Source organism: Eupeodes corollae, chromosome 2 (assembly GCF_945859685.1).
Source record: "Eupeodes corollae chromosome 2, idEupCoro1.1, whole genome shotgun sequence".
Lineage (NCBI taxonomy): Eukaryota > Metazoa > Arthropoda > Insecta > Diptera > Syrphidae > Eupeodes > Eupeodes corollae.
In genome coordinates this window covers 127,660,312-127,683,805 of record NC_079148.1, presented here as the reverse complement: position 1 = coordinate 127,683,805, position 23,494 = coordinate 127,660,312, and the positions used below count along the sequence as shown (strand labels likewise).

Below are 23,494 nucleotides of genomic sequence, written 5' to 3'. Positions count from 1 at the left end.
TCAATTTTGAATTCTCAGAAAACAAAACAAGTACAAAATTGGAAAAGGAACATGCACAGGAATCATAGTAAAAACAATAATAAACATCTCTACCTTAACTTTGTCTTGTATTGATGTGTTTTGATCTATGTTCAACTACATTGAAAATTGAAATTTTACTCGATGGCTTGGATATACCGTGTTTTGCAAGGCTTGAGACTTATGAAATTTTTTGAAGAATGTATTAATGAAACAAGAGTATAAATTGAGAAAAAACTTGTTGTTAAGTATGAAAGTTTCATAAATAACTATAATTTCAATGGAAGAAAAATGTTTCCAATACTTGGAATCCAGCAAGAAAGTAATTTTTACTAAGAAAAATTTAACATCATCAACTGGTTTGAAATTTTTTGAACTAACAATATAACAATTAAGATATTTTAATATTGTTTAATAGAGTTTTTGAAACGTCTTTGAACTTCTCAAGACATTTCCACAGTAGTTATTATGAAATAAAAATTAAAAATTTACGCGAGTTTCGTTTTACAGTTTTTGTTTCTTTTTCAATATTATATAGCTTTGTTTGTTCTTAAGATTTTTTAATATTGAAAATTCAATATGTCTCTGAATTTGATCCCACTATGTACAATACCAATACCAAATATGATCTTCTTGTAAAGCGTAAATAAATTGGTTTACCTTCTCTTAAGTTATATACTACATATAGTAAAAATACCTAGTCCACAAATTTTATTCATATTAAATATTTTGTTTGCATTTTACAGTGTTCAAGAAACAGATGGTTCATACTTCGAGAGTTTTACATCGTTGGCATGGAAGCGTGAAAATCGACGTATGTCAGCGGTACGTGCTGCTGAAACACGTGCCGAAACACTACCAGAAAACGAACGTGAACAGCCAGTCGATGAGATACTCGACCGTTTCGAAGAAAAAGAGAAGCTTTACGTAGAAGTCTTGCACACAATTGCGAATACAGTTGGAGCACCAGCACCTGGAGGACAGGTAAGAAAAAAAAAACAATCTTACATATGCGTATGTATTGTAGGTACTTTAGTAGTTATGAAATGATATTGAAAGTCGTCGTAGTAGGTACATTTAAAACACACACTTCTTTCTTCTCTCTCTCTTATAACTTTATAAGGACTTGGAGTATACAGATAGTGGAGCGTTCCGTTTTTCCTATGTGAATATATAAGTGTCTCCTTAGTCGTTTGAGTATAATCGTATCCTTCAAGTACTTTTTATCAATAAAATCTTACAGGATATTTTGTGTGACATTAAATCCTTTGAGAAAAATATGGGGTTTGCTCTTCTTAAAAACTTTCTTCGTTCTTGTTCTTATAACAAGCTCGTTTTTTTCTTTCTATCTTCTTATTTATGGATATGTATTGTATGTGTGTGATGTATTGAAGATGCGGGTAGGTATATATCCTTGCAACATTATTCCCTAAGGATAATAGAAAACTATTGATGGATTTTCAGCATTATTTACTCGTTCGACATCGTTACGATATCCTGAAGCAAAATGGGAACACAATACACTCGAGTATCCTATTTTTTTTCTTCGGTTGATGTACAGAACATGTCCTTCGGAAGAAGAAAAAAAATAATACAAATTTATTCGTAGTACGTTAATACTTTTTTTTTTTTTTTTCTTTACATGTTTCCAGACCCAGAGACTATGGGGCAAGGGAGAAAAAAATGTGTCCCTCGTTATATTTCTTTTTTCTTTCCGTTTTCAATATACTCGTGCTACATAGAATATGATTGAGGAAAGAAAATGTCCTTACAACACTACACTATATGCAATAGGAAAATACGTACACAATTAAAAAGAGAAGAAGAAAATTTAAAACAGTTTTGTAATATTATTCGAAGAAATTCTGTTTAACTTTTGATTATGTAATTTTGTTTCCCATTTTTTTCTTTATTTGACGGTTGTTCTTTGAAAAACAAATTCAAAGGAAACATTGTTCGTTTTTTTTTTTGTTGTGTCTGTGTGTATGTTTGTTGTAAGGATTCCAGGCATTATTTTGTTATAGTATTTGTATTTGAATATAGGATTCTTAAGTTCAGCTTGAATTTTATTTACGACGACTTGTGCGGGCGGTATTGGAATGTTTTTATGACATTAAAAAGATTTTTTTTGCATAAACAGGGTGGATCAAAAGTTACTTTCGTTTTTTTAAGTTATAACAACTTTTGCAGATTTTAATAGTCATTATTTTTCCACTCATTATGAGAATATAATTGAAGTCATTTTGATGCCATGCCATTTCTTCTAAACTAACTGTGTAAACAACACCTTGACATTTCTTCTAAACTTACTGTGTTAAGTACGCGTCCTTGAAGATTACCTAGCTGTAATTCTTATTTTATGGAAACAACCTTTGAAGGTGTTTCTGGACTATCCACAATACTTGCAAAAATACGGTCAACTTCAGCTCCTTTTTAAGAAAACCGTGTTATGTACGCAGAGATAAGAGTTGTTAGTTTATTTTTAAATTATAAAGAAACTTTTCACCCACCCTGTACATTCAGGTGGATATTGAAGAAATTGTTATTTTATAGAGGTTAGTATATAATTCATATTTAAATGTATATAACATATGTTGTAAGGTAAAGTTAACAAAAGAGAATTTGATTGAAAGGATTTTTTTGTTCTCCTTATGTAAATAAAACAAATTGTGATGGTCTATATACCGTACATTGGGTTTTCTTTGGTCCTTAAATTTATTAAAAAATATAAATAAGAAATGTTGTTTGGAGACATTGATAAAATTGAAAGAATATGCGTTTTTTTCATAAGAATTAGGGATGAATAGATTAAAATTACTATAGTTTTCAATTGTAAGAAAAACAACTTGTTGCGAATTCTTAAGGAAACCTTTTTTATTCGTATTAAAATTTTGATTCAATATTAAAAATCAATACCCAAGGGTTGTTCTTGTTTAGTTTGAGGCTAAACATTGATAATAAGACAAGCTACATGGGTACATTCTTTCAGACAAGTTCACTTGTAGAACTTTTTAATATTTGCCTTAAATTCTAAACCCAAAAGTTTATTAGGAATCTAAAATATGACATGTATGTTTACCTTTATCAAATTTCTTTGATAAAAACAAAAAGAAAAAATCCTTAAAGTCCTTCAAGTCAATCATTTTATACTTCAACCATCAATACATGTTCTTATCTTGTCAGAGAATTCTATTTCTTGGGGAAAGGAGACATCAATTTGATCCTTTTTTGTTCTTTGCTGAAAATTCATTTAAAAAAAACTTCAAGACTAGATATTCAAATTTATGACATAAGAGACCATTCAATATTTATGACATTAATCAATTTTTTCGTAAAGATTTGAAGAATGGGTTTATTTATATAGCTGTGAGTTATAATTCACAAATACCAAGAAGTTGTTCTTTGGCTTAGGAGAATTGGTCATAAATAAACCTCTCTCTATTTATTTTCTTCTTGTAAATAATTTGAGTCAATTTTGATAATGGAAAGGTTAAATAATAATTTTCTAATTAATTTGGTTTCCGAAAATAATGGATTTTCCTATAACTGGCATTAACAACTCTCACTGTTATTGCACTCTTAGCTTTAAGACCAATGACGAAACTGACAATGCCAAAACATTGAGTAAAACCATGATTTCTAGCGTTTAAATATGAAGTTAGAGGAAATTTTCAGAGATTTTGGTTTCTCCGAAATATTTTTTGCTAGAAATTTCCCTGGTGTCGGGAACATATGTATTTTAAAATGAATTTTCTTCGAACTTAAATCCAATATAGTCACAGTCAAATTTATCTGGATTTTTTTTTCTTCTATCAGCTATTTCCATGAAATTTTGTTCTCCAATTCTTCATGGATTCTATGAATAAACTGGAGTAACGTCTGTGTTCGACTTATGAATGGGATTGAATGCCATGCATATTTAAATGTTCGAAGTATCACAAATTGTTTGTGTCTTAGACAGAAAATTATGAATACATTTTTAAAAAAGAGGCTGGGATGCGACCCACACTGATAACTTCCCATCCCGTCTGTCGATTTGTCTTGCTTAAAAGTTTGTCTATATGTACTAGTATCAATTTTACCAAATTTGCGCACTATTTTTTATAGATTTTATTTTTTATGAAAAACGAACTGTTTTTATATAAAAATCACTGAATATCGAAAACAATATTTTCTGTAAAATAAAATAAGTTTGAAGCCAATATTTTTAATTTTTGAAAAGCTATTTGAGTCGAAAATAAATTTTTACCAAGTTTTAGTATTGTTTTTTTTTAGAGTTTTATTTTTTGTAAAAAAACCGTCATTTTGATTTTCTTCAAAATTCTATCGAATGTTGAAAACAATATTTCTTATAAGATAAAATTAGTTTGAAGCCAATATTTTATAGTTTTGAAAAGATATTTGAGTCGAAAATCAATTTTTACCAACTTTTGTAAATTTTGTTTAGGTATTTAATTTTTTGTACAAAAACTATCAATTCGATTTTTTTCAAAATTTTACTAAATGTTAACAACAATATTTTTTGAAAAATAAAAGTAGTTAAAACCCAATATCTACAATTTTTGAGAAGATATTTGAGTCGAAAATCAATTTTTACGAACTTTTATTTATTTTTTTTTAAGGTTTTTATTTTTTGTAAAAAAAACTGTCAATTTAATTTTTCTCAACATCTTTCAGAATGCTTAAAACAATATTTTTTATAAGATAAAATAAGTTTGAAGTCTAACTTTCAAGTTTTTGAAAAGATATTTGAATCCATATTCAATTTTTACCAACTTTTGTTAATTTTGTTTCGGTTTTTAATTTTTTATAAAAAAACTGTCAATTCGATTTTGTTCAAAATTTCACTGAATGTTGACAACAATAGTTTTTGAAAGATAAAAGTAAATTTAAGCCAATATCTCAAAGTCTTGAAAAGATATTTGAGTCGAAAATCAATTTTTACCAACTTTTATTAATTTTTTTTTAGGTTTTTATTTTTTGTAAAAAAAACTGTCAATTCAATTTTCTTCAAAATTTTACTGAATGTTGAAAACAATATTTCTTATAAGATAAAATAAGTTTGAAGCCCAAATTTTAAGTTTTTGAAAAGATATTTGAATCGATATTTAATTTTTACCAACTTTGAGTAATGTTTTTTTTAGATTTTTATTTTTTATAAAAAAAACTGTCCATTCGATTTTTCTCAAAATTTTATCAGATGTCAAAAACATTATTCTTCGTTGCCCAAAATTGTTTTGGAGATGAAATCATATGTTAGTCGTTAAATTTAGGAGGTGACAAATTTTTTTTTTCAGTTTTTTTGATTTATAAAAAAAACCGTTATGTTGATTTTTTTCAAAAAATATACTACTTTGAGATCACATTACAGCTTATTATATAAAATTTAATTCAAGTCTCTAGCGTTTTTGGTTCGTAAGATATTTAGGGTTAACCAAAATTTTCACCTTTTTTTTAAACTGCTATGCCCTTTCTGCATCTTTCTGCCTCATTATCTGTATAACAAAATTTATTTGAAGTCGATATCTCTTCTGGTTCTTGAGCTATGGACAACGAAAAAAACGTCGCGAACGTACGGACGTACGGACGTACAAACGTACGTACACACGCACGCACAGACATCTTTCTAAAAATCTTTTATTTCGACTCTAGGGACCTTGAAACGTCGAGAAATGTCAAAATTTTCAATTTGACAAATCGGACCCATTACAATAACTTCCTTTGGGAAGTTAAAAATCAGAAGTTTTTCCGAAATCAACAATCTTCCAAATGAAAATAAAGGAAAAAGAGAGAATATTGTGAGAAATTAAAATTTTAGCTTTGAAACATTTTTATAATCCTTTACTTTACAATAATTAAATACTACTTTGAAATTTACGATTGGAAATAAACAATTTAAATCTTTAAATCCGTATTAAAAAAACTCTTATCTTCCAAACGGAAATACAGAAAAATATTCATTTCCTTTTTGAAGAGGATACACGATTTATCTTCAGCTTTTTATCTGTAAAACAGTTCTAAGCTGAGTTTTGAAATGAATTATATTTATAAAAAACAATTAAATTTGTAAGAAAATTAAAAGCTCGCCCTTCAAAGTAATAAATTAAAAACGATTAACTTAAATTTCGCATCTTTATTTTATCGATATTGATTTTATTGCTTCCGAATGTTGAAGATTTGAAGATCTAACGCCTTTTAATTTCGTTCAAAGTGATATTCCGGATACAAAAAATATAATAATTTATGCTAAAAAATAACCCTTTTGTTTCATTCAATAGCTGCTCTTAAATAAAAAAAAAAAGTTCTTTACTTTTATGTGTTTTTATTTCATTTATTTTCAAAAGCGGTTCTCGTACATTATACTAAAATCAATGAAAAAAGGGAATTTATTGCTCTTTTATTTTTTCAGAACTGTTTCTGATGTTTCTAAGCAATGAAAAAAATGCCTTTAAATCTATTTATTTATCAATCATTTGCACCCAGGTTGTGAATCCCTTTTTATTCATCTAAAGGTACAGCAAAAAAGTATTAAACTAAAGGTACCCAACCTTCTAAAGGCCACATTAGCAGTACAGGTTTAAAGTATGAGGTAAACCTTGGTAAAAGTTAAAATTGAATACGTCAATTTATATACTGTGTGAGTTAACCTAAAAAAACGAATAGCAACAAATCCTTCACAAAAAGCATCCATAAGCACTTTCTTAGGAACCTTTTTTGCCTTTTTTTGAAATTTGATTGCAAAAGGGAAGGCAGATAGGGCAAGAGCCCCCAACCCATATACATCAGAGAACAGTACCAATGTTGTTTTTGATTCGCCTTTTCATCCTGCCTGTTGTGAATTCAATGTGTTTTCAGTATTTTTTGTTTTGAAATTCACAAGGATTCAAGCTATACTTACCGGCTTTTGTGTCTTCTATGAATAGAAATTAATATGCAACCTGTGGCAAATTCAATTGCTGATAGAGGGCTTTCTTCTTCAAGGTATGTGTACCTATAAAGTCGATTACATTGTAGTTGTCGTCATTGCCGTTGGCAGAACAGTGGCGTGTTGGTAGGTTAGGAAGTGATCGTCCTTGTCAGTGTTGGCTACAATTTTGCAGGAAATACAATTCTATTTATTTAGCTAATTGAGTTGGAGTTCTTATGGAATGCTTTTGAAATTCTCTGAAAATTGAAAAAGATATCAAGGTATGTGCGGTTGAATCAGTTTTTTTTTTTTATTTCTGATACAAAAATGTCAACCATCATTGTGTTGGGTAGAAAGAGGGTTAAATAATGCATCCTTTTTTCATTTGCCGCACCGTTCTCATTTCATTTAATTTAATTTCAATTCCACTTCGAAGGAGTGAAAGCGAGGATGGAATATAATAATAAACGTAGGTAGGTAGGTATGTACCATGGGGATGGGAAATCCTTCTGCATCCATGGATGATGTCCTTTCCAATGACCATTTCTATGTATCCCTGTCTTTCGAGTTGATGCTCATTTCTGTATATCTATTCCAATTCACAGTCAATTTTATGATACTAATGAGTTTTTCCCTCTCTCTGCCTTCTTCATTTTATGTTATTTTACAGAGTTTATTATATCCTTGTTTTTCTTGTTGTTTATAAACTAAGTTTATCTTCGTTTCATTTTGTTGTTTTTTCTACTTCTTTTTTTTGTCTCAATATAGTTCGCCCACTATAAGGAGGAAATGTATTTACATGCACAGAGAGCGTTTGGTGTAAATCCGGATCGACATTATCGTTTGCTGCATGCTGCTGCAGAGGATAAGCCAAAAATAATCGTTCTATCGGTTGTTGTGCAGGAAGCGGAAGGACTCGAAGCAAAGGATGCTAACGGTGAGTGTGCGGGTTTATGTGATTTTGTTCTTGTTGTTGTTTTTTGGTTTTTGTTGTTGTTGTAAAGGACGAAGGATGACACAATAAATCGTGATTTATTGAGTGTGAATGAAGTTCTAGAATATGAATTGGTGGCGAGAATGAAAATTTAAATTGGTTGGAGATTTATATTGCATTTGTTTTAAATGATTTTGAAGACCTCGCAGCTTGAATGAAGAATACTAACTTTGTCAAATGTGGTTTAAGTGGTTAAATTGACTTGGTTTTCTATATTAAAAAAAAGGATTTCAAAACTTAACATGACTTGAATAATAAGAAGGAAAAGATATGAAAAATATACAATTCCTTCTGAATCCAATATTTTCACCCTTAAGTTAAGTCCGAAACAGTGCAATAAAAACCTGAGCTATACAATTTTTCCTTGTTTGACTATTAAATTATGTCAATCCCTCCTCCTGTTTGCTATAAAATATGTATTTCAATAAAGAATCTTTTAAATTTTCTATTAAATCTGATGAGACGTACGAGTATCAGTAAAAGCAAAAATAATAAATACATTTTAACCAATACATTAGACGACAATTTGACAATCATTTATTTTTTGGAAAAGCACTCAAAAAGACTATCAAAGAGTTGAAACGAACAAAAAAAGAAAAACAAAATAAAAGAACAAGTGAAACTTTTGATAAATGAAAATCCTTTGCATCTTAAAAAAGGATATAGCTAAAACTTTTGTCTGTGCACATTCAACGGAATTGTATTTTTTTTTAACACACTCAATGGAATATTACTACCCTTATTATGCAGAGACACAGTGTGAGCACATATATATATATATATATAGGAAATATAGAGCATCACATAAGTCCTGACTATGAAAAAGCACTTTTTTGGATAGGTATATTCTTCCAATATTTCAGCTTCTATATGACGGTGTTCGATAGAGTTAGGCGAAGATGGTATACATGAATATAGGTAAAAGGTCGATAGCAATAAATGTGAACCGGAAAGGAGATGGAACATCCTTTTTCTTTGAAGCCATCTAAAAGTGAGCTAAAGGTTATCGCTTTGACTTGGTCCTGAGGATGTGCGTTAAAGGAAGAGAAAAGTCAAAATGTCAAGTTAGACGTGTCTTGGTAACATATGCATTTTGGAAGGACGGGTGAATGTTCATATGGTTGAAATTCATTTAGGCATGCACACAATTTTTCATTCTACTTCGATAAAAGAAGAATATAGGTTAGGTACACATAAATCCGAATGGAGAGAAAGAGTTCAAAATTTAGCTTGAATATGAAAATTAGTTTTTCTTATCTCACATGTAGAGACGAATTGGACTCTTTGAATTGCTGGAATTTTCGTCTCGTATATACAAATGAGGGTATGTATGATTATCGAAAACTATTTATACTATGGGTATGTTCATTCAACTGTTGTCGATTTCAATGAATTGAATCGATTGATTTCACAAAGCAAGTAACAATTTTGGATACCTATAGTTTAAGGTATGGTTTTTGTATGGCTAAGGTTGCTTTTGAATTGGTTCCTAATTTCGTATCTTATAAAGTTTTATCGATTCTTTACCTTTATGTAGTATAGAATTGATTGGCATATAATATAATCTAGCTTGATTTTCAATTTTCAATGGCTTCTTCAGAAAATGTTGTGTTTATAAAATAGATTTACATATGTTGAACATTTAATTATTTGTTCCTGTTCAAAAAGTGTTCCTTTATTTTTAATATTTAAATTTTGATTGGTCCAATCTTAGTTTGACAAAATGCCTTTTTCTGGTAGAATAAAATAAGGTAAGAAAGGAGTAAAATGATAGGGAAAATGTGTTTAAAGTGCTTCAAGTTGTTAGAATTAAGAAATTACACTCAGTTTTGAAAATATCGATGAAGGTTTGTTGTTTTATCAACCATCGTTTGGCGGACAAACTTTCTGTGGGCCATTTATAGTCAAAATTTAGTTTTTTGGTACTAAAGTGGAAAATGAGTTAGAATTTAAATAAAGTGTAGATTCTACTGAAGAAAAAAAATTGTTGGGTAGGTTCTGTGCTGAACTAAAAATCCAAGAAATCACTAACCTTCTATCAGAATTTTTGCGTTAAATGAAAACTTAGAAAATTTAAAGAAAAAACACAATATTTTTGATAAAGTTTTTTATAAGTGAGTTTTTGGCCCAAAAATCATAATATCAAGTTTTTTAATAAGAACATTGCAAAGGTTTTTTTTTTGAATAAAACAAAAACGGTTTTGAATATCAATGAAATTCTTTATTCCTGTGAAAGTACGTTCGATGCCATTATGTATGGAACTCGATTTATTTTGCATGACCACCTTGAACGCTTATAGAAGTCCACACGCTGAACCAAAGTTTCGATGGTTTTCAAGCATATAAATCGGTCGATACTGCTGCAATTTCGTCACTGGCTTGTAACCATAGACTTGACGTAGCCCCAGAGAAAATAGTCTTACGGCGTCAAATTGAACGAAGTGGTCAAGCGACTGGAACATTTCGTTAGATAACAAGTTCTCCAAACTTCGTTATAACTTATGGTGCCGTCCTGTTGGAGCCATATGTCCTTCAATCATCCGATCGGTTTAAAAAAATATTCGGTTATCATTTTTTTTTATAATTAGCAAACACTAAAAGGTTTTTTTATACCTTTAATATGCCAAAGACACAGTGTGAGCATTAGGAAAAGAGGGAAGGGTTGGATAGGAGGTGTCAGTGTACATACATTGCTTTTAAATTTCTGAACATTGCAATGACAGGGAAAGATAGAGCGTGGCAAGGTGTTCCACATTCAGTAGTACAGCTAAAAAAAGAATATCTGTACTTCATAGTACGGCCGAAGTTGGGCTCAAAGGTAAACTGATGGGCATTCCTAGAAGCGCGGGTATTACGGATAAATTGTTTAAGGGAAGGAATGCAACTGGCTATTTCACTAAATCATAGTCCGTTAAAATAACGCTAAAAAAGTGTGAGGCAAGAAACCTTGCGTCGATGTTCGAGTGATGTAAACAAATTGATGATGTTAATGTCACCAATCATTTTAAAAGCTCTTTTTTGAATACTGTCCAAGAGACTTAAATAAGTTACTGGAGCACCAGCCCAGAGATGAGAGTTATATTCAAGTTTCGGACGTATATAGGTTTTGTAGATTGTAGCCAGATCAGACGGAGAAACAAATTTCTTGCTAAGAGTGCTACCGTCAGGGAAAAAATGTATTGGATTAAAAGTAGCAGACAGGAGATTATTTATAAAAATGAGGAAGAGGGTCGGAGTCAAAACGGACCCCTGGGGCACACCAGCGTTTATTTTATGAGTTTTCAGACTTAAACCCGTCCAAAACAACTTGTATTGAACAGTTCGAAAGAAAATTTCTAAGCCAACGAAGAAGAGATTCGTCGATACCGAAAGCACGTATTTTCGATAAGAGAGCAAGTTGCCAGACTTTATCAAATGCCTTTGAAACATCAAGTGCAATAATCTTACTTTCTCCAAAACGATGTAAAGATCTGTTCCGCTGTTCGGTGAACAATGAGATCACCAGTGGACCTATTGCTACGAAAGCTGTATTGCCGGTCATTGAGAAGCTTCCGTTTCTCAAGATATTTCTTAAGCTGATAATTAATCAGAGTTTCCATGACCTTAAAAAGAAGGGACGTGAGTGCTATCGGTCGGTAATTTGTAGGAGAACAAGATTCGCCTTTTTTTAGGATTGGCTGAACAAATGCAGTTTTCCAACTACTCGGAACGAGCCCAGAAGAATAGGATAGATGGAAAAGCTTACGCAGTGGTTTTGCTAGCTCGGAAGAACACTTCTTCAGAATAATAGCAGGGATACCATCTGGGCCAGCGGATTTATGAATGTTGAGATCTTTAAGAACTCTCGCCACAGTTCGAGTACGCAAAAAGATTGGTCCCATAGAATCATTTACGCGTTCAAGAACTTAGGGAGTCATGACACTATCTGATAAGATGGAATTTTCGGCGAACTGACTTGCAAATAAGTTGGCTTTATCAATAGAGCTAACTAAAGGAGTGTCATTGACAACAAGCGTAGGAACCGAGGAAGAGGAAGAATTCCTCATGTTTTTACAAATGACCAAAAATTCTTACTGCTTTTAAGACATTGCAGTATTTTTCGCCGTAATTTTTGGTCATGTACAAATTTGGTCCTTCGAATATAGGCGTTGCAGGCCTTCCTGGCTTGCTTAAACTTTTTCCGGTTTGAACTTTGAACGTTATCGATCCTCATTCACAGTAACATGCCGGTCTTGATCATCACAGAAGAAGTGCGGCCCAATGACGTCACCGAATAGGTATTTTGTTTATTGACGAAGCCATTCAGTCAGAAATGGGCCTCAACACTGATTTTTCGAAGAAAATCCGAATCATTTTCAAGTTGTTGCTCAACCCAATTCACAAACATACAACGCTTCTGGTGGCCAGGGGGCTTCAGTCAATTTCATATTGTTAGGATGTAGGCAAATATCTTTTCGCAAAATTTGCCACAACGACGTCACAGAGATGTACAACGCTTAAGAACGATGTGTCAGACACACATTTGGGCTTTTTGCAACTGAAGCCTTAAGAATATTCTCGACACTACGAGCACTTCTTTGTCTCTGGAACGCGAAAATTTTGTACTGTGCTTGTAGTTTCAAATTTGGCTACTAGACGCTCAATTTTTGATCTGCTAGAACGATCATGACTACCATAAATTGGACTTAGCGCTCTTAAAGTTGAGGCCACTGACTCTGAATTTCGGTAGTACATTTTAATAACTTCGACTCGTTGTTGGTTTGTATATCTTTTCATCATGAAATGGTAAACTTTACTGAAGAAAATGTCAAAAAAGCGGGAACAAATGTGGTGTCGTTTGCTGCTCCTGTCGCTCTGCTATTATGGTCTGAACTAATTCCAAATCTCTAAGTACAACTTAGTTCTACCGTTGAGAATTATTTCGTTTTTATTCCAGAACTCCCTTAGTTTAACGTTGTGACTTAGTACGAACAAAGAAAGGTAGACGGTGCATATCAAATAAATCCCAGATTTGGTGAGAGTTTGCTCCTTGTTGGAGTTAAAGTAAGCTTAAAATATGAGTCCTTATTATGTTTTCAACATCAATTGACATCTTGTTATGTCAATTTTTATTTATTTGTGGAATATCCTTTTATGTGATACAGCATTGTTTTGATGTCTTTATGGTTGCTTAAATTGTTTTCATACATTATTCTGTTTTATTATGCTCTTATTACACTAACACCTCACACTTCTGTGTTTATACATATTCCTTATGACTTCTTTGTTTTTTTGTGAACTCATAAATCCTCTCACTCTTAACTCAATTTAACTCGATTCAATATGCAAATTTTTTATTATCCTGTCAATAGCCTTATGACTTCATACAAAAATGTAAAAAAATAAAACAAAAATCGCGAATGAAATGTCATAAATCTTAAACCCAGACCGATATTTTATATGTATGAATAAAAAATACATGTTTCTCTACCTATAAACGTTTTTTCTTCTGAAAATCAACTTCAAAAAGCCATAAAAAGATTTATTTCGCTTCGCATATTGATAACACCTTCTATATACACTTAATAATCCGCAAATATGTATTATTCCCATAAAAACAACAATAAGCAGCAACAACAACAATAAAAAAGAAGTCACCTTTCATCATTCAAGAGGATTATTATATCAGACGAAAAAAAATAAAAGAATTTAAATAAAAACCTTGAAAGCAAATTTATATTTTCCCACAAATCATATAATAGCTTTTTTTTTGTGTGCCTTGAGTTGAGGTAGGTACTTAATAGAAGCCGCAAAAAAATACAGAATTCTCAAAATTAATCTTTTTGTCAATTTGAACCGAAATCCTTCAGGACAATTTCTTTTTATTAGAAAACAAATAATTTTTCTTTCTTGTTGAAGATGTTTAACTCATTCCACTTGGAAAGCATCAGATAAAAATGAAAACATCAATATTTTCTGTAATTTGTTTTTCTTTTCCTTCTGCCCGCCAGAAGTCCATTGAGTAGCACCGATATTGCCACAGGAAGATTAAAAGTATTTTTATCCTATCCTTGAAAACAATGATTGGAGTAGATCCTTGAGAATATAAAAGCAGAGCAGATGAAAAAAAAAACAGCAAAAGCTTCAAGTTTGAGTATTGTTATCTTTTTTATATCACAAACAATTATAAATTTTATAATCAGCCACAAACAATGACTGATGAGGTGGGTCGGGTCGGGTTGGGTTGGATTTGAAAGCGATGGGAGAAAAAAACACAAAAAAAAGTCCAAACAATGCCCTGTCTATCCACAATGAATTAACTTGGAACAAGCATAATATCCTGGCTAATTCAATCAAACGTATAATTTAATTAGAGAACTAATTAAAAGGTCATACTCCAATGAATTCAGTCATATTTCAAAAGAGAGTTAAACATCAGGAATATCAGCCTGGAACGATTTCAAAATTGCATACAATTAAATCTATCATGATGAGCTTTTGATGTACATCAGTGGGAAAGTACATTGTCATGTCATGTGTGTACACATATCATTCAACATTGCATATCAAATAAATCTTCACTCAGAAAAAAATTAAATTTAATACGATTTTCCAGGAATTGCTAAAGTCTTTAGAAAATTCTATCGAATGTATTTCAATACGCAAAAGGTATTGTGTTTTTAATAAGAGACTTACAACTCTCAACCATTCTTGTGTGGGCGTCATTTCAGGGATGGAGTGGCTAGTCATCAATTTATATATGCAACGTGGCCATATAATATCAACTGTTAGATGGTCTAATGTTAATGCAAATCTTGTTCTGGTTTGCCAAAGTACTCAGTTGTGCTTACAATTCTTTTTGTCAAACTTGTCAGCGATCTCTTGTCTGAAACTTTTAACTTTTTAAATTGTTTATTTCTTGATAGTTTGGGAGTTAAACTTATTATTTCTGAGTATTTTCTAGTTCAGCTTGAATAAAGGATGTCTTTTTAATAAGAGGTTTCATATTTATATCTAAAAAAGTTAGTGTTTTAAAGAGATATTAAAGAATTCTTGAAGAATAAAAAACGATATCAGTCAAATAGTCAACACGTTTATGAGAGTGTATGTGAACCGCACTTTTCATAATCCATTACCAATTTACACATTTTTTGCTATATGTCCTCGATACTTTCACATATTTCATCTTTAAGGCTTTTGATTGTTTAGCACTGGCACAAAGGTTTTAAATCTCAAGAATCAGGTGGTCAACTGTTATGACCTCTTGGAGAAATAACAAAAAAAAAGCACTTTTTTGTAAAATTCCAAATTCTAATGCTGCCTCTTCATCTTAATAGTTGCACAAGTCTCATTTTCAAATAAATAAGCTCTTATCAAAATACCAGCACCGAAATCATATCAAGCTCTACACGCTGGGAATTGAGGGCTTTCAAAAATCATTCTTATATTTTTTCTAGCAGCAAATTGAAGATTATTCTTTGATAAATCAATGTGCGAAGATAAGACGACGCCACGGTCATGGTGCTAACTGAACTTGTAAAGTCTTAAAACCTAAGCCTTTATACAAACATGAGTGTAATTTCATTTGGAAATACCTAATTAGAAAGCCTCACAAGGAATTAACAAATACTACGGGCTAAAGTATGAAATATTTTAAGTTGTTCTGCAGTAGACAGCTTCGATTCTTCACGTCACTAATTTGTCTCTCAAAAATTCTTCTATTTACGTGCTTCACGACGACTCAAAAGTGATTTAGTTTTGACAGCTGTGGCTAAAAAATGTTCATCATATTTTGGAGTGAATTTTAACAATCTTTAAATTTTTAGTAATGGAGCTGTTTTTATAATAGTACTTTCGATGGAAATTCCATTTGCGTTTTTCCCGACCAACTACTCTGGACTTTTTCATGTTTTGAACTCGAAATGAAAGGTTTGCCAAAAACATCCTTTTCTTTTAAGGAAGTAGCCACAGTTTTATATGAAAAATTAGCTGGATTTATGTCCAAAAAAGCGTAGTGTAATTTCTTCTGGCATTTTTTTCTGACTGATTAAATGTAGGCATTAAGAACCTTGTTGACTTACTTGTCTAATCTTACAGATTTGACAACAACGTTTCATGTATTGTGTGATATCTGTCACCACTTTGTAAGAATCGAACCTTAAACATATCGTTGTTGTAAAGCTGTTGCATCTGAAACTTTTGATGAGTTTTTCTCAAATCGAGAGAAATATGGTTAAAAAAGTTCTATCAAAAATCGGTCGAACTTTTTTATGTAAGTAAGTAAGTAAGTAATTTTATTTACAAATAATTAATTAATTAATACATACAATTTTGCAACAATAATGCATGGCTATTCGCCGTTTGCCCGATTGAGAACTTTGTTAGATTATTACTTAATTAAAAATTTTCATTTATAATTCTATTCCTTTACTTTACTATTTTACAATATTTGTATAATAAGGGATAAGACGTCACTTATGTCTTCTTGTTTCTCGTAGAACAGGACATCTACCCATAAAATGAAAAATGTTTTCTCTTTCACCCATATTGCATAATTCGCACAGTAAAGGCAGGTCTTCGCGATGAGGTACGTAATTTAGATTGAGAAGTTCTCCTCTTAGTCTAAATATAAAAGATATATGCTCCATTGGTAAATCATCTCGGAAGTAGTTCCTTTGGTTGAGGTTGTAGTTCAGCTTGCTATATTTCATTCTATAGCTGGATTCTTCTGCCTGTAATGCGTATCCCACTCTACATTTTTCATCAAGTGGTACAGAGCGGGTTTCCACCTTTGATACTCATCTGGTGCTAAATTTATATTTGCTTCTTCCGCTAGCTCCAACCAATCTCTAAACCAACCTGATTTACTTCGTATTGTGTGAAGTGATGCTTTTTTTGGGAGACGTTCGTCTGACATCTCAAGGACATTACATATATAGTCAATATTCAATTTCAGAGATTTAATAAATAGAGGAGAGATACCGGTAGTCGAAATATCCTTTTCATATAAAAACGAAGCAGTTTTTCAACAGATTCATACTTCATACTACCCCAAACCTGGGCTGCATACATTAAAGTTGATTCCGCTACCGCTTCAAATACTTTATATTTACTGCAACATTTTTATTACTAAAAACATTTTTCCACGCAATAATTATTGTAGTTTTGGCTTTTTGTAGTTTCTCGGTAAGATGTTTTTCCATACTGTTATTCTTGGTCATAGTGATCCCTAAATAATTGTATTCCTTGACTACTTCTATTCTTTCATTGTTGAATGACCACTGTTCTTGTCCGCTTGCTCTACCTCCACCTTTGCGAAAAACCATCACCTTCGACTTCGCTAGATTAACAACTAGTCTCCAAGTTGTGCAATACACACCAAGTTTATTTATCATTAGCTGTAGTGACTCTGGTGTATTAGCAAACAACACTAAATCATCTCCTATTATGCAAAACTGAAGTGAATTTTTTGTAGGATGCATTCAAGAAGGAAATCCCTCTATAATTTGAAGGTCTAGTGTATTGCCTTTTTTGTGGATGGGAAAAATAAGTGCTTCCTTGAATTCTTTCGGTATAACTCCAGTGTCCATGATTATATTATACATGTCCGTTAAACGGTTTATCAACATGTCCGATCCATATTTATAGAATTCGGAAGGTATTCTATCCGCTCAAGCTGCCTTGACGTACTTGGGACGTTTTAGGCTGTACAAACCTCATCCTTCTCGATTGCTGATTCCAATATTTCATTGCTAAAGGCTGGTTGAGCAAATTGCACAATATCATTGGTCGTAGGCAAATGATTGAGCAGTTCATTAAAATGTACTCTTAACGTCTCACAATTCAGGTGTCTATTGATGACATGTACCTTCAAGTTTATTGTTTGAGCTTTTTGCCAAAAATCTCTCGTACTTTTACATAATGCTAAGCTTTTCGCTTAGTTTTCATAGTGAGTTACTTTCTTCTCTCTACACAACGATTTGAATTTCCGATTCAGTCGAAGGTATTTCTGTTTAGAAGATTCAAAGTTATCTCGCCTATAGTTATTAAGCCAAATATATGCTGTTTTCCTTGCCAACATACACTCAGTATCAAATTTTTTATGTATACTAGTCGAAACATATATTCTTAATAGATCTCCGTCTATGATTAGTAGTACCCAGAAATGACTGGTGTTGTTTTTCTGAGAGCTGAAATTAGACTTTTTTTTTGTTTTAATTATTAAAACAAAAGTTTTACAATTGTTGCTTTTTTGTTCTTGTCATATCCAACTAAATAAAAATGGCTCATATTTTTACTCCATTAGTTCGGTAATTTTATTCAAAGCTTAAAATACGCTCCATTCAGAGCTAGTTCTGATTCACAAAGGAAACGTAACGTGAGTGATCTGATAACTATGGACTAAAATAGAAATACCAATCTTTTTTTGACAGCTCAGTTCTGCTCTAAGCTTAAAAAGAAAAACGTTTTTTTTATATAAGCGTCATTTTTTACTGAATGTTAAATACGCTTAGTCAAGAGAATTGAAAACTGATTATAAAATGAAGGTGATTGTGGAAAATAATGAAATGTATCCCATAAATATTCCACCTTATAAGGTATTATCTTTTTTGCAACGCTGGTTTAAGCAGCTGACACACGTTTCTTGTTTCACTGTCAAAAATCTTCGATTCGGTCTATAATTTAACCATGAATCGTCTGTCTGCGTGCTCTGTTAAGAAAGTTCATTGCGCGCTTCTTCCATTTTATGGCCAGCTTAATCGACTCACTGAAGCGGCTATTCCGGCTATTGTGACTTAATTTTGCACCAAATTTACATTAAACCACCAACACGCTTACGTAGAGTGCGAACTGAAGTAAATATCGAACCTGTATCGGGCAGTGTTAATGATGACCATCAATTATCGATTCGTCGAAGTTCGAAGATTTAGGTGTGATGCCTTTTAAAATACAGCTGGTGCAAGATTTGAAGCCGAATGACGTACTGCAACGTTAAATTTTTGCTGAATCGGCTCTTGGAAAGTTGGCCGAGGATCCACTTTTTTACCGAAAAATTGTGTTCAACGACGAAGCTCAATGGGTACGTCAATAAGCAGAATTGTTGATTTTGGGATGAATATCAACCAGAAGCATTGCAAGAGCTACCAATGTCTCTACAAAAAGTCACATTTTGATGCGGTTTATGGGCTGTTGGCATGATTGGATCGTACTTCTTCAAAAATGATGCGAATCGTAACGTAACTGTGAATGGTTAGCACTACTGTGAGATGATATTCAACTTCTGTTCGCCCAAAATGCAAGGGCTTGACTTGCATGACATGTGGTTTCAACAAGACGGTGCCAAATGCCACACAGAACGCGCAACAATGGATTTATTGAGAGGCGAGTTCGGTGAACATTTAAAAAAATAATCTATAGTTTAAATTGTTAATTTTGGATTGACTATCGATAAGTTTTCTTCCTTAACCATGATCTTATACTTATTAAACCAAAATTGTAACTTAAAGAATTCATGCGTTGATTTCTGAATTTAGGAATAAAGTTAATCAGCAGACTTTGGTTGATTACCGACATTAAATTATAGCCTACGAAATTCCAAGGTGTAAAATTCACCGACAATATCTAAACAATAAAAATGAATTGATTTACAACTACTCAAATTAATCCATATGCAGTGGGGGTGATTTGAACTATTAGAAAAAGCTCTGCATAGAATAGAATTTTATGGGTCTGAAGTCAACTTCAACCTGCTATTTTTATATGTTAGAAAATCCCAACCCAAATAAATTCTTCAATGCAAACATAAATAAAGAAATCTTCTCAAAAAGAAAATCCCTCTTTCCCAAGGGAAACTTTATTGGCCTTTCCATCCCTATATGTATGTTCTGTTGTATCCGCAATATCCACCCTCTACGGACCATCTTTTTGCGCTTCTCAACCATTATCCAGCAATGGGAATTGAATTTGCCAACCACATGAGCTATAAATCGTTATCGACAATGAGTCCTTGATTTTATTATTCGAATGTGCGCTAAGTGTTTTTTTGTTGTTGTTGTTGTTTGTGTTTATTATCTGTGGCTTTTTTGTGTATAGCCCCCAAACCATTTGAGAATACTCCACAAAAAAAAAAACACTACATTAAAATTGGGGTTGGAAACTGGGAACTAGAAACTACCAAAAGTATAGATATTTATTATTAGTGTGGTAAATAGTGTTGGGTTTTGTTTTATCATTATTTATCTTTCTGTTTATCAGATCACATTTATTTGCATTCGTACCTAGCTTGTCTCTATGCCTGTAGGCGTATTGTATACCTAACCTATGTACTCAGTTCTAGACGGTATTTTGTACTATTGTGTACAATGTTCATAAAATAACGACAAATTATAGCCTTGGGAATAGTTAAATAAACTCCATTATTGAAATGGTTTTAAAGTTTGTTTATTCATTCCCCGTTGCCAATATATGAGGCTTCATGTATTCCGGTTCCAAAAATATACGTAGGTATAAAATAATGGCCTCAAACCACGAAATATATATAAACCTTTGAATTCATGTACGAAAAGCTGATACAATACAAAACCTCGATTTTATTTTCGGGGAATTTGAGTAATATTTCATCTCATGTGTGTATTTGGAGTGTTTAAGTTTATTGGTTGATTTTAAATTTAAGGGTGAGATTTCATAATGAAATAAATGAAATATGCCCTCAAAATATAATAAACAATAAATTAATCTCAACCAAATATTGGATATTGGAGATTTTTATAGGAAAAACCTTCGATAGTAGTAGGCTAGGCTATTGATGCATACATCAGCTTATACCTATTGCTGCAGGGGAGGAAATTATTCCGGAAGTTGGTAAAATTTTAGGCGCAAAAGTTAGCTCAAGTTCACTGATGTGTAGTTTTTATACCCACGAATGTTTGTAAACATTAAAATTGGTCACAGGTAAGAGGTGAGGTTTTAAAATTATGTATCCTTTTCATTATACCTACACTGGCGGAAAATAACACCAGTACACGAGTACGTGGTATGTCTGAAGGCTCCCTCGATTTGATTTAAAAGGGGTTGACTTAGAAGGGATTTTCCTGTAATCCAACATGAGAAATGTGAGGTTCCATTATGTATGAAAATGAGTACAAAAATATTTAACCTTACATTACAACTCATTCCATAAGAAAAAAATTATTTCCAGTAACACCTGTAGAAGCCTTTAAGTGCGATACATACTCACATAAATTAAATCGTTGTAGTCGGTTTTACATGACAGGAATGATTAAAGGATTTAGGAAGGAGAACCTACATACAGATTCAACTTGGTTAATTTTTGTTTAAGAAATATTGATTTTATTTGTGACTTTGACCCGACAGACTTCGTCCTGTCATAGAGGCTATGTTTTAGTTAGAAAACATTTGTATGGGAAACAGAAAAGGGCTGAGACATTTTGGACTAAGTGTATAGGAATATGGCAAGTATTGCACGCGTACAAAATTTGAATTCGAGATTTTAATCAAACATGACATTACGATGAAGTCGTAAAAAGTGAGACCCCCTATTCCATCCGTCTGTCCTAGAGTATAACATATTGGTTCTGTTGTAGTCCCCATACAAAGTTTTTAGTTAAAAATCCGAAATTTTCGCAAACATAAAATTGACTTTATGTATTTTTTTTAACTTTCATTTAATAAAAACAAATATTTGTATATTGCTCCTGCTAATGATGTTATTTTGTTTTTAAGTTTTCTCAAGAACTAATGAACCGATTTTAATAACTCTTGTCTACTCTTCACTGCCTTGATCAACAGTCTTTGGACTCAAGTTAAATCACTTTTGCTTTTATCAATACCAAAATAAAATAAAATAGGTGACGCAACAGCCCGTTGAGAACTAGGGCTTGGTGACTTAGAACACTCAACCATTCCTGTGTGTGAGTACTGTTGTCAGGGATCTAGGGGACCTACAAAATTTGTCAATTCCTCGCAAGAAGTAGTACCCGTGAAATAAACTTGGCATATGCAGATATCGAATCCAAGACCCCTGGCATGACAGTCCAACTCACTAACTATCATGCCACGGAAACTATTTTTATCGATACTAGTTTCTTAAAAAAGACCTGAAAAAAAGTTTTTAAATGTAAGTACAAAATAAATGTACTTAAGTAATGTAATGGAGTAAAGAATAATATCAGCAAAGTACTTTCAAGTCCCAGTACTAGCAAGTAATTAAAAATACGAATGAATTATAATTATATAAGGTTTTTCAACAAGGAGTTCTCTTTGAATATCATAAGACCTTTATTAACTTTCTATAGGAAGTTATTGTAATGGGTCCGATTTGTCAAATTGAAAATTTTGACATTTCTCGACGTTTCAAGGTCCCTAGAGTCAAAATACAACATTTTTAGAAAAATGTCTGTGCGTTCGCGACGTTTTTTTCGTCGTCCATAGCTCAAGAACCAGAAGAGATATCGATTTCAAATAAATTTTGTTACACAGATAATAAGACAAAAAGATGCAGAAAAGGCTCTCAAGAAAATTGCGTGGGTGGTTTTTTTACCATAGCAGTTTGAAAAAATTTGAAAATGTTGGTTAACCCTAAATATCTTACGAACCAAAAACGCTAGAGACTTGAATTAAATTTTATACAATAAATTGTAACCTGATATTAAAGAAGTATATTTTTTGAAAAAAAAAATCTATTTAACGGTTTTTTTTATAAATCAAAAAACTGAAAAAAAATTTGTCACCTCCAAAATTTTACGACTTAAATATGATTTCATCTCCAAAACAATTTGTGCAACGAAGAATAATGTTTTTGATATCTGATAAAATTTGGAGAAAAATCGAATTAACAGTTTTTTTACAAAAAATAAAAACCTAAAAAAAAAATTAACAATAGTTGATAAAAAATGATTTTCGACTCAAATATTTTTTCAAAACTTTGAGATATTAGCTTTAATTTACTTTTATCCTTCAAAAAATATTGTTGTCGACATTCAGTAAAATTTTGAAAAGAATAGAATTGACAGTTTTTTTTACAAAAAATTAAAAACCGAAAAAATATTAACAAAGGTTTTTAAAAAATGATTTTCGACTCAAATATCTTTTTAAAAATTTGGGATCATAGCTTCTTACTAATTTTTACTTATAAGAAATATTGTTTTCAATATTAGTACAAATTTTGAGAAAAATCGAATTGACATTTTTTTTTCTAAAAATAAAACCCTACAAAAAAATGTATAAAACTTGGTAAAAATTTATATTCGACACAAATATCTTTTCAAAAATTAGAAATAATGGCTTCAAACTTATTTTATTTCACAGAAAATATTGTTTTCGATATTCAGTTATTTTTTTGTATAAAAATCCAACAGTCCGTTTATTCATAAAAAATAGTACGCAAGTTTGGTAAAAATTGATAAGAGTACATTATAGAGAAATGTTCAGCAAGACAAATCGACAGACGGGATGGGTTATCAGTGTGGGTCGCATCCCAGCCTCTTTTTTTATAAAAAAATAACAATTTTACGAATAAAAAATGATTTTATCTCCAAAACTTTTGTAAACTTTTTGCAAACGGAAAATAACAACAT

At 31.6% G+C, this 23,494-nt stretch overlaps 1 protein-coding gene across 2 annotated transcripts in view; it reads left to right on the top strand.

Annotated features, from left to right (window-relative positions):
- LOC129945332 (BAI1-associated protein 3) overlaps positions 1-23,494 on the top strand; it is a 169,719-nt gene that overhangs the window by 120,987 nt on the left and 25,238 nt on the right. For both annotated transcript variants that reach the window (XM_056055002.1, XM_056055003.1), the window contains exons 4-5: positions 765-1,002; positions 7,694-7,862. In XM_056055002.1, coding sequence (XP_055910977.1) covers positions 765-1,002; positions 7,694-7,862 — 407 coding nt within the window. The remainder of the gene's footprint in view (positions 1-764; positions 1,003-7,693; positions 7,863-23,494) is intronic.